At 45.3% G+C, this 12403-nt stretch overlaps 2 protein-coding genes across 2 annotated transcripts; both read left to right on the top strand.

The window, feature by feature from the left end:
* Window positions 1-249: 249 nt before the first annotated feature.
* Window positions 250-1664, top strand: LOC123429330 (acyl-[acyl-carrier-protein] desaturase 7, chloroplastic-like). Its single transcript, XM_045113382.1, has 2 exons — window positions 250-374; window positions 466-1664. Exons 1-2 carry the CDS (start codon window positions 268-270, stop codon window positions 1634-1636), a joined length of 1278 nt encoding a protein of 425 aa, XP_044969317.1. The 5' UTR covers window positions 250-267; the 3' UTR covers window positions 1637-1664.
* A 6219-nt stretch (window positions 1665-7883) lies between these two features.
* On the top strand, window positions 7884-11719 carry LOC123429329 (transketolase, chloroplastic-like). Its single transcript, XM_045113381.1, has 7 exons — window positions 7884-8382; window positions 8887-8977; window positions 9076-9181; window positions 9283-9565; window positions 9646-9794; window positions 10214-10367; window positions 10472-11719. The coding sequence occupies exons 1-7, from the start codon at window positions 7999-8001 to the stop codon at window positions 11426-11428; spliced, it is 2124 nt and encodes a 707-aa protein (XP_044969316.1). The 5' UTR covers window positions 7884-7998; the 3' UTR covers window positions 11429-11719.
* The last annotated feature ends 684 nt before the right edge of the window (window positions 11720-12403 follow it).

Raw genomic sequence — 12403 nt, 5'->3', positions numbered from 1 at the left:
CTAAAAAGGAATAATATTGCATTATGCAATGAACACAACTATGCAAATTAATTTAGACTTCCAGTTCAAAAATTACATAATAGATTTAAATTTGAAGACGAAATGCAGAAGTATGGGAGATGAGGTGGGTGGAGCATGGAATTTTATGAAAAAAATCACGCATTCATGGGGGTTACTCCGGAAATAATATGAAATGTAAAAGGCTGCTCTATAAATACAGTCCAACCACGCAAAAGAAGATACACCTTTCATTCATTCATCTCGGATATGTCGACGTTGCAAAGCTCATTGCTCATGTGTCCACTAGCGAGGCCATGGACAAGAAGAGGGAATAATAGAGGTCTCCAACAAGTACTCACAAACATCACCTACTGGTACGTATTTTTGCTCTAGGCGAGAATGAATTCAGCGTAAGGTATATACATACATGAAATGTACTCTACTACGTATTGTGCTTGCTTGCAGGAGATGCAGTAGCGCCGGCGATGGAGGAAGATTCATGGCAGAAATAGCAGGACTCGGTAAGGGAAGCACGGGAACTGGCCGGAGAGCCGCCGTTGCGGCTAAGCACGAGGAGGAGGGCACCGACGATGAGTGGCTCATGTACTTGAAGCCGGCGAAGCTGGAGGTGTTCCATCATCTCGAGCCTTGGGCGGAGGCAAACGTGGTGCCGCTCCTTAAGCCCGCGGAGGTGGCGTGGCAGCCGACGGACTTGCTGCCGGACCTGGCGTCGCTGGGCGCCGACGGCTTCCACGCGGCCTGCTCCGACATCACCGCGCGCGCGGCCGGCCTGCCCGACGCGCACCTCGTGTGCCTCGTGGGGAACATGGTGACGGAGGAGGCGCTGCCGACGTACCAGAGCATACCCAACCGCTTCGAGGGAGTGCGCGACCTCACCGGCTCCAGCGGCACCGCCTGGGCGCGGTGGATCCGCGGCTGGTCCGCCGAGGAGAACCGCCACGGCGACGTGCTCAACAGGTACCTCTTCCTCTCCGGCCGCGTCGACATGCGGCAGGTCGAGAGGACCATCCACAACCTCATCAACTCCGGCATGGTCATGAACGCGGCACGGAGCCCCTACCACGGCTTCATCTACGTCGCCTTCCAGGAGCGCGCCACCTCCATCTCCCACGGCAACACGGCGCGCCGCGCCAAGGAGCACGGCGACATGGCGCTCGCCCGCATATGCGGCGCCATCGCCGCCGACGAGAAGCGGCACGAGCTGGCCTACACGCGCATCGTGGGGAAGCTGTTCAAGATCGACCCCGACGGCGCCGTGCGCGCGCTCGCCTACATGATGCGGCTGCGCATCGTCATGCCGGCGTCCCTCGTGACCGACGGCCGCGACGACGACCTGTTCGCGCACTACGCAGCCGTGGCGCAGCAGGCCGGCATTTACACGGCCTCCGACTACCGTAGCGTTCTGGAGCACCTGATAAAGCAGTGGGGAGTGGAGGAGCTGGTGGCCGGCGAGCTCTCCGACGAGGGGAGGCGTGCGCGGGACTATGTGTGCGCGCTGCCACGAAAAATCCGCAGGTTGGAGGAAAAGGCCCACCAACGCAGGAAGGCCAAGCCCACGACACTCACCCCATTTAGCTGGATCTTTGATAAGCCCGTCAACATAACCATGGCCTAATATAATTATTAAATAAATCAATAAACTTGCCTGGAAACATAACCTTTAAATAAATTTTACTATCAAAAATACTAAATTTGCATTTCTCTTTTATATAATATGGAAGGAATTAAACAATATTCATCTATACGTTGCTATTGCCCAATGATGCCGCCGAACGTACTATATCATAATTACATTAGAGTTGTGAGTTATGGTATTGAACTACTGTATTTTTGTAACTTGTTTTATCACATTATGAATGGAAACTTGGAGGGTGAAAGTTTTATTTTTGTATGTCTTTTCTATCTATGTAACATACAAAATTTAGTCCTGAGAGTCATCCAAACTATCATCTCTTCCTTTTCTTAGATGCGATTAGGGTGAGCAACCGTTTCCCACTATTGCTACCATTGGCGTTGAATTTTTGGTCTCCCACCTCTTCCTGCCTCTCGATGTGTGAGGTGTGAGGAACCTCGATGCCTCGGTGCAACCTCATAGATAGCTTAAGGTTAGGTTTCTGCAGTGGAGCATCATTGATGGTTCGAACAATGGTAGCCTCGTTAATAAGTTCAGCTCGAGTTTTGCCGACTCATGCACGCAGATTCCTGCCTTCTTTTCTAGACGATGGGACTAGGGTTTTCATGGTATATCGACGGACCAGCACCATCAACTTCCCACTACAATTTGGTCCTCCGGGCACAAACCCGTCATGGTGTTCCTTCCTCGCCATGGGTGACGACAATATGCCCATGAGTTATAACGGAAGTCTGGCTCTTGAATTCGGCTCTTCCAATTATGACCGCTTCTTTTCCATGGCGCTGGTTGTGATCTTGATGACTTTCCGTCTACCTCAACTTGATGTTTGCTCCGATGATGGAGCGGCATGCAACCAACCAGTTTGTGTGGAAGAAAAATGTCATCCCTTGAATTTTTATCTAATTTTATTAGTTGCTTGCATTATGAATTCGGTTAAAACTTTGAAGTGCTTTTATTAACAAAAATCCAATGGCCCTAGAGCATTTTTTTTACCAAGAATCATCTGCTTGGCCAGGAATGTGAGACAACCAAAAATTATAATTTCACAGTGTATGTAAACAAGAACATAAGCAAGAATCATCTGCTTTCTTGATAAAAAAATAGATTGTCAAAAGTAATTTTATAATACCATTCCACATGAGTACAATTGCACTGGACTTTTTTTATCATGGTCTCTGGGAGAGGTGGATTAATTGCTTCAGGAAGATACCTGGAGGCCGCACGTGGCATGCTAGATGTATTCATACTAACTTAACTAGTTGTGCAGACGTGCACAATATGAATTCATAACTCTATTTAAAGGATGTGCATTCCCTAAATCTTCCTTCATCAAAATCAAAGAGTCATATGTAAACAATAGATTAAAGATAGATGAGGCATCCCTACGCACCTTTACTCCACATAGGTATCCACTCTCCTCTTCATAAGCAATCAGGGTAGTTAAACACTTAGTACATAATAGAACCGAGTATAATAACATGGCGTCTTCTTGCCTCAACCCTACAAGCCTCTAGTGGGCTTAAAGAGGACGTGGTGTTTGTGAGGTCGGATGAATAGTACCTTCAGAAAAATATGAAAAAAATCTGATTTTTCTTATGTACACATTGAAAAAAGTCATTAGTGTTCATACATTGGAGTACTTTGTTTTTCACAACTTCTATGAATGTCATTTTTTGATGAAATTTTGCAAGTACTTCAAAAAAAATTAATGTCCGCACCCAAAAAGATTCGTAATATGTTGAAAAGTTTTTCATCTATTTCTATTTTATTGTTCATCCCGGGCTCAAATGAGCTCGGAAGCAGAACATGACTTTCCACTTAAAGGTCTATGTTTTCATTAACTTAAAACGAACAAAATATTCCACTGTAATCACACATTGCATTACCATATTGACCCACCGCACATGTAAGGGCAATTCTTTTGGTAGCTTTTAGGATAAACTAAAATAAGCTGCCCCCTACCCAGCTGGGTAGGAGGCAACTTATTCTGAAAGCCCAAAAAAGCTATCAAAAAAACTGACCTTAAACCTAGCTTGAACACGATTTTTTTTCAAAAAGGTTCACATGTCTTGTACATATCCAATTTTACCACACATAAATTTTTTCATCACTTTTTTTATTGTATGAAAAATCTCATAAGTAACTAACACATTATCTGTGATTAGCAATGGAAAATCTAGTATGCTATAACAAAACAACACCATCCTTAAAATACACTATTATCATGTTATATGGCGCTATAGTATAATATGAGCGAGACATTACATATTGGTTTATTAAGCGAGACATTACTTGGAACGCTATATGGAGTTTTGGCAAATAAAATGCCTTCCTTTTCTTTTCCTTCTGATGTGTATGGAGTTTTCGAAAAAAAACAAAAAAACAGGCCACCCACATTCCAATTTGGCTCCCCCTTGCTGACAGCGGGATCCACGCCACATTGGCATGCCAAGTCAGCGTTGTTTCCATATCAAATGTGATTTGTACCGTATTTACACACCCGAGCCAAGTTGTTGCACTAGTTTAATATATGCCACAAGTTCTAACACCATTTACGTCAAGTTGTAGCACCACAGTTGTAATTGACACACAAAGTGTATCGCGATGGATATTTTTTAATCATGGTGACTAGGAGATGTGGATTGCTTCGGGAAGGATCGGTCGGTGACGTGGAGGTCGCACGTGGCAGCACCACCTTGCCCAGTTCAACAATCTCCCTTGACCAACTGCCACACCGCCACCGCCGCGGACACTCCTTGCAGACCCAGCCACAACCATGGCGATGCCGACTCCTGCTCACACATCGCTCGCTTCCAAGGCAGCCGCCTTGGCGTCTGGCGGCTTCCTCCTCGGTCGCGCTCGGGTGGCCCTCTGCGGCAGATCGGTGCTCCGCGTCCAGCCAGCGACGACAGAGCTGGTGGAGCGATCGGTGAACACCATCTGGTTCATGGTCGTCAACATCGCCTTCTTCCCGACGCAGCACTGCGTCCCTGACTAATATGATGCATCCTTGCGCCCCTCGCTCCATGGCGACTACCCCGACACAGATCACCCTCAACTCGACAACGAACATGACGTTCCACGCACGACTACCTCGGCTATGGCTACACCACCCTACACTATCGGCTACCTCTGCATCACATAAAGGGCTATCACCTTACTTGAGCAAACTCCTCGGTTTTCATTACTGTCACAACTTCCGCGATGCATAGACTGCTACGATTATGAAGGAATGCATGTCCGTCAACTTATGATTTTCAGATTCTTCTCCGGTCTCACTGTCTGCTTCGCTACCGTTGCAATACAGGAGATGTTGAGCATTGTGATTATTTAGAAAACACAAGACATCGTCCGATTTATTATGTCTTGCCTTGCACACGAGCCTCAATCAATACACCAACAATTGCATCAATTCCCTTTATTCCGAAGTTTGAACCCCTCCATGTAACCGTTAAAAAGGGAAAGCCTTCCTACCAGCGCGCCCGCACGCGAGACGTGCGATTCGCGCGATCTAATGGCCGCGTTGTGCGACAAAGGGCGTCCAAATTTGCTACAATCATAGTTTTTTTCCTCCCGTGCTGCAAACGCGGCACCTGCATGGCTACAAACGACGCTGTGTGGAGTTGCATGGTCACCACTGTCATCATCGAGTTTTGCTACAATCGGCGGCCAAATTTGCTATAATCAGCGTCTAAATCTGCTACAACTGTCAACTAAAAAAAGTTGCATCCACGTTTGGTTGTAACCCGAGTTCATCGAATTTTTTCGCTACAAACGGTGTTGGTTATTGCTACAAACGCTATCAATTTTTTCTATAAACGTTTACTAAAAAAGTTACATCCACATTCGTCAGAGTTGCAACCCGAGTTCACCGGATCTTTTTGCTACAACCTACATTTTGTTTTTCTACCACGCATCATCAGCATCGTTTTTTTGAAACAACCACATTGATATTTTTGCTGCATCTGCGACCGAAATTTAATACATCGTTCCTTGTTTTTGCCATCATCAACGATTTTTGCTGCATGATTTGCTGAAAGTTTCGACCGACACGCGGACGCAGATTAGTGTGCTAAAAATATGGTTCGTATATTATGAATCGATCAGAGTAGATATCAAAAGTAACTTGGCGATGACACGTAGTACTACAAGGTTAAGTAAGTAGGCGCAAAGTGTATCGCGGTGGACTTTTTTTTTTATCATGGTCATCAGGAGACGTGGAATGCTTCAGGAAGGATCGTCCGGCGACGTGGAGGTCGCACGTGGCAGCACCGCTTGCCCAGTTCAGCACTCCCTCCCTTGAACATAGCAAATCCAAAGAAAATGAGAGGAGGTAGTTTCTCATTTTTTTTAAATCTTGTAGCATTTTCACAGCAGCTTCAAGTCTTTAATTCAATCAAATCTGTTTGTAGTGATGTATTAATGTTGTGAATTGTAGGTTTGACAAGATATTTTAAAATGCTTGATAGTGGCAGCAGCTCGAAATCGAACTCAAACACCCGAGAAAGTGTCAATATTTCTGTACATGCCACTCAAGTGAAAGAACAAACTATAGATTCTGTTGAAGCTATAGTGGAAGAGAATGTTGAAGTTTATGAAGTAGAAGGTATAACTGTTTTTATTGAAGATTATATAAATGATGATCCAGGACTTCGCATTTCACTTGATAGATTTGCCTCCAACATTAAAGATGATGTCAGATTTGCTTATATACGAATGGGTACAACTCAACCAACAAGTTGCACTTTCCCCCCACAATGGTATAAGGACTTTGATTGGTTGGAATGTAGTGCAACAAAGCATAAGGCCTATTGCTTCTGTTGTTATCTTTTTAAGCATGACCGAATGAATGATAAGTTTGGGCATGATGTTTTCTTCAAATTGGGTTTTGATTGTTGGAAAAATGCGGTTGCCACATTTCGTAAATATGTTGGTGGTCCATGTAGCATCCACAATATTTTCAGAAGGAGGGTAGGGCACTGCCATTGCCAGGGTCTTCTAGACGTCATTAAAAGCTTTATTACTGGTATATTTTAGTTATTTTTCATTGAAACACGTCTACATTTTCATTATCGGTGTGCATTGTTAATGTCTATTGACTCTTTTGATTCGCATAAAAAAATCTTAGTGAGACTTCGCCCCACCTTAAAAAAAATTCATGGTCCGCCTCTTACTACTGAAGCGTGACTTTGTTCACAACGTGTCCCCGGACTTGACAAACTTGATGTGCCGCCTCATCAACACCGACTTCATCCCGTCTACGCATGCCCGATGCGGGCAACACTGAAGCGTGGCTTTGCCCACGACGTGTCTCCCACGCAGACCCGGCACGACGCCACATCAACATCGCCTTCTTCCCTACACACCACCGCGTCCCTGGTTAATACGACGCATCCTTGCGCCCCTGGCTCCACGGCGACTACCTCGACGGGGACCACCCTCGACTCGACAGCGACCACAGCGTTCCTTGCACGATTACCTTAGTCATGGCTACACCACCCTGCATTATCGGCTACCTCTGCATCGCACAAAGGGCTATTACCTTACTTGAACAAGCTTGTCGGTTTTTCACCGTAGCCACAATCTTCCGCGATGCATCGACTGTTACGACCGCGAAGAGATGTCCATCAGCTTACAACCTTCGAATTTTTATCCGTGCTACCGTTGCAACTGCAAAAGATGTTGAATATCATAATTAATTACTCGTATTTAGAAAACACATGACAATGTATCGCGGTGGCACGTAGTACTACAACTACAAGATTAAGGCCCTGTTTGGAACCATAACAGATTATAATAATCTGGTTTATGAACATAGATTGTATAAACTGGTTTATAAAAATAATCTAGGTGGGCATGTTTGGAGGTCAGATTATATAAACTGTAAACCAGCTTTTAAATTGTGCAATGACATGTTTGCCCTCTGTTTTTTTGCGATGGGAAAACGGTGCGGTGGCAGTACCTTGTAAATAGCTCAAAGTTAATAAGGGTAACATGTCTTTATTAATCCATAATCTGATTTTAGCTGGGTTAGAGTAACTTATGAGTTTTTAATAATCTGGTCATCTAGTTTTTATAATCTATAGTATAAACTGCCCTGTTTGAAAACATAATAGCTTATAAAAACCAGATTATATAAAGTGGATGAATCCAAACAGGGCCTAAGTAGGCGCAAAGTGTATCGCGGTCATCAGGGCTTCAGGAGACGTGGAATGCTTCAGGAAGGATCGTCCGGCGACGTGGAGGTCGCACGTGGCAGCACCGCTAGCCCAGTCCATGACCAGCTGCCGCACCGCCACCGCCACCGCCGCGGACACTCCTCGCAGACCCAGCCAGCCACAACCATGGCGACGCCGACTCCTGCTCCCATGTCGCCCGCTTCCAAGGCGGCCGCCTTGGCGTCCGGCGGCTTCCTCGTCGGTCGCGCCCGTGTGTCCCTCGGCCGCCGACCCGCGCTCCGCGCCCAGCCGGCGGCGGCGGAGCTGGTGGAACGGTCGGTGAACACCATCCGGTTCCTGGCCGTGGACGCGGTGGAGAAGGCCAAGTCGGGCCACCCGGGGCTTCCCATGGGCTGCGCGCCCCTGGGCCACGTCCTCTTCGACGAGTTCCTCCGCTTCAACCCCGCCAACCACGCCTGGTTCGACCGCGACCGCTTCGTGCTCTCCGCCGGCCACGGCTGCATGCTCCACTACGCCCTGCTCCACCTCGCCGGATACCAAGGCGTCACGGTCGGCTCTCTCTTGACATTTTTGGTTCTTGATTCTCAGAAATACTCTCTACTTGTGCTATGCGATGCTCTGTTTTCTCAAAGTGTGCTATGTCAAAAGCCTGAACTCTGAACTCGTTTCATGTCACACGACCAACGTAAGTACCGTTTTTACTTTTTTTTTTGATCAAAATATAATCATAGAAGGTTCAAACCTTGCTTCAGGAGTAAGATAAAAGTTGAAATTTCAGGTGTATATTCATGAGTGGAATCTGAAAAGAGATCTACCGTAATCTGCATCCACAGACTTTCAGTATACATGTATATGTCGAATTCTGAAGTAAATTCAGAAGTTTGTATTTGTGCTATCTCGAATTCTGACGAATGTATGTCCAGGTGGTAGAACATTGTTGAGCCGTTAGAAAATCATGTTTTGGGAACATCTAGTTCCTCTTTTTCTTTTATTATCTGGGATTAATTTGTCTGAATATTGACATGTGCACTATGAATTTGTTTGTTGATGCAGATAGATGACCTGAAAGCCTTCCGGCAGTGGGGAAGTAGAACTCCTGGTCATCCAGAAAATTTTGAGACAGATGGTGTTGAAGTCACAACTGGTTTGCCTCTTCAACATCTACAGCAGTGAACGTTTTAAAGCTTCTATTACCAAAAAACTATGCTTGCCTGAACTGTTCTGATGTTTTCGTTTATGTAGGTCCTCTGGGGCAGGGCTTTGCAAACTCTGTTGGACTAGCACTTGCTGAGAAGCACCTAGCTGCTCGTTTCAACAAACCCGATTTAACCGTCGTGGACCATTACACGTAAGTTAATATTTACTTGCTAGATAAGATGTGATTTCTGACCTAATGTGCATAGGGACACAGGGGTAATACAATAATTCTCTCTCTTCATATTCTCACAGGTATGTTATACTTGGGGATGGTTGTCAAATGGAAGGTGTTGCGAATGAGGCCGCCTCCCTTGCTGGCCACTGGGGTCTCGGAAAGTTGATTGCCTTCTATGATGACAATCATATATCAATCGATGGAAGTACGGCTATTGCTTTCACTGAAGATGTGCTTGCCCGGTATGAGGCCCTAGGATGGCATACTATCTGGGTGCAGAATGGCAACACTGGCTATGATGACATTCGTGCAGCAATAAAAGAAGCAAAGGAGGTCAAAGATAAGCCAACTCTTATCAAGGTAATAGTATATCTTCTGTTTGTCAGTTTGATACAGTTTTATCAGACAAGTGACAACTGGGACTGGTCTTGTATATGTAGGTGACTACTACAATTGGTTATGGATCTCCAAACAAGGCAAGCACCCACAGTATCCATGGGAGCGCTTTAGGTTCAAAAGAAGTTGAGGCAACCAGAAAAAACCTTTCCTGGGCTCATGAGCCTTTCCATGTGCCTGATGAGGTGAAAAGGTACAGTGTAGTTCTTGTAGAGCTCAAGCTGCAGAGCATTACGGTACTCGCAAACAAATTATTCTGTTATCAAGAAATTCAAACATGTAGTTGTTACCTCGGCCATTCTTCTGGAAGTTGCATGCTTCATACAATCTTGAACATGTTTTTTTTTCATTTCTATTGTCCATGCATTCCAAATGGTACATACAAATTTTATGGTATAGTCTTGACAAGATAGCATACTTATGTTGGCGAATGCCGATGAAAAAATTCTTAGTTATGAACCTTGTTGACAATTATTTGTCAGTGGAGACATAACTTCTGTTTGGAGCGGAGGCTCTACATTTCAGTTTTCAAATTATCACATAGTAATATGGCATTGAATTGAACTTAGTTTGTTCTGCACTGAAGTTTGATTAAATATTCATTCCTTCCAGGCATTGGGCTCACCATCTTGACGAGGGTGCTTCTCTTGAAGCTGAGTGGAATGCAAAGTTTGCAGAGTATGAAAAAAAATACCAGCAGGAGGCTGCCGAGCTAAATAGCATAATATCAGGGAGGCTTCCGGCTGGGTGGGAGGATGCTCTTCCGGTGAGTTGTCGTCTGAACCATAATTTTCTTATCTATGTAATATTCATCAATCTCAGAAATATATACCTGAAAGTCTGATTTTTTTTCCGTTGTTTGTTTTTCAGAAATATACCCGTGAAAGTCCTGCTGATGCTACAAGGAACCTATCTCAACAATGCTTGAATGCTCTTGCTAAAGTAATACCTGGATTTCTTGGAGGCAGTGCTGATCTTGCATCATCAAACATGACATTACTAAAGATGTTTGGTGATTTCCAAAAGGACACCCCTGAAGAACGAAACATCCGCTTTGGTGTTAGAGAGCATGCGATGGGTGCCATTTGCAACGGCATTGCTGTACACAGCCCTGGCCTGATACCTTACTGTTCGACGTTCTTTGTGTTCACTGATTACATGAGAGCTTCTATACGCCTTTCGGCCTTGTCTGAATCAGGAGTGATCTTTGTGATGACTCATGATTCCATTGGACTCGGAGAAGATGGGCCGACACATCAGCCGGTTGAGCAGTTATTCAGCCTCCGAGCAATGCCAGGCATATTAATGCTCCGACCAGCTGATGGAACCGAGACTTCTGTGGCTTATAGGATTGCGGTTATGAACAGGAAGAGGCCATCTATCCTTGCACTCTCTCGGCAGAAGCTCCCGCAGCTGGAAGGTACATCGGTTGAAGGCGTTGCTAAGGGAGGATACGTCATTTCTGACAATTCCTCGGGCAACAAACCTGACCTCATCCTTATCGGCACAGGCTCCGAGCTAGAGATCGCCGATAAAGCAGCAGAGCAACTGAGGAAGGAGGGAAAATTTGTACGGGTTGTCTCGCTTGTTTGCTGGGAATTGTTTGAGGAGCAGTCTGAGGAATACAAGGAGAGTGTACTACCAAGCGAGGTTACTTCCAGAATTAGCATCGAAGCCGGTGTCACACTGGGATGGGAGAAGTACATCGGACAGAAGGGCAAAGCAATTGGCATTGACCGCTTCGGTTCAAGTGCCCCTGCTGGAAAAATATACAAGGAGTTTGGTTTAACCGTGGACAATCTCATTGCAACAGCCAAATCACTTTAATGGGATTACTGCATTGCTCAACAGATGTATATGAAGCTGAGTATATGCTACCTCAATAATCAATAAAGGGCGGTCTCAACGTTTGTTCGTTGCAGCTCGGGGAGCCTATTGAGGTGTTAGCAATAACAATGCCTGCCTAATAATTAAGCCAATTTGTTTTTCGTCTCAGCTTAGTACTCCCTCCATATTGTCTTATATTTTGGTGCAGAGGAAATAATAGATAGTTTTGTGAATGCCCACTGTAACTCGTACTCCCTCGGTTTCTAAATATAAGTTTTTCACTTTTGCTTCGGTAGACCCCCTCTATTGCCTATGAATTATTTTGTTACACTCATATATTTGAAATATTTCAACAGTTTTAGAACCATTTTTGTCACACCAGGGGAGAAAATGTTGCAACGACGTTTGCAATTGGATCACGTCGAAAACAGAGGCCAGCCCATTTGGTCAGATCTAATTCGTGCCGAATACACTCACCACATAAGCCCCATTGGGTCAGATCTAATTCGTGCCGAATACACTCACCACATAAGCCCCATTTGGTCAGATCTAATTCGTGCCGAATACACTCACCACATAAGCCGTCGCGACTTGCGACTGTGAATGAAAGCTCCACCGATGACATAGCCCAGAACGAAAGCTCCGTCGCCGCTGTCGAGAGCGAAACCGGATATATTTCATGTAAGATCCGAGCAAGTCAGATATCCCTTGTCTATCTACAAGTTACTATGGTCCTGGGATTATATTGCCAAAGTTACTATGGTCCTGGGATTATATTGCCATGATCGGAACTCCATTGCAATCTCCTCCCTGCGTGACCACAGTGGATACGCTAAGGTCACTGAGAATTCCTCCAGCGCCGCACCATTCGACAGCAAAAAATATGCAAGTATCCCCTCGAAGCCATTCCCACACTACTCTTTGATGTTGATCCTCCTCAACATCCAATCATCATCGTATATGTCGTCGTCGTCG

Source organism: Hordeum vulgare, chromosome 2H, assembly GCF_904849725.1.
Source record: "Hordeum vulgare subsp. vulgare chromosome 2H, MorexV3_pseudomolecules_assembly, whole genome shotgun sequence".
NCBI lineage: Eukaryota > Viridiplantae > Streptophyta > Magnoliopsida > Poales > Poaceae > Hordeum > Hordeum vulgare.
The sequence above is the reverse complement of the archived record's forward strand: the minus strand, read 5'-3'. Positions and strand labels throughout refer to the sequence as shown.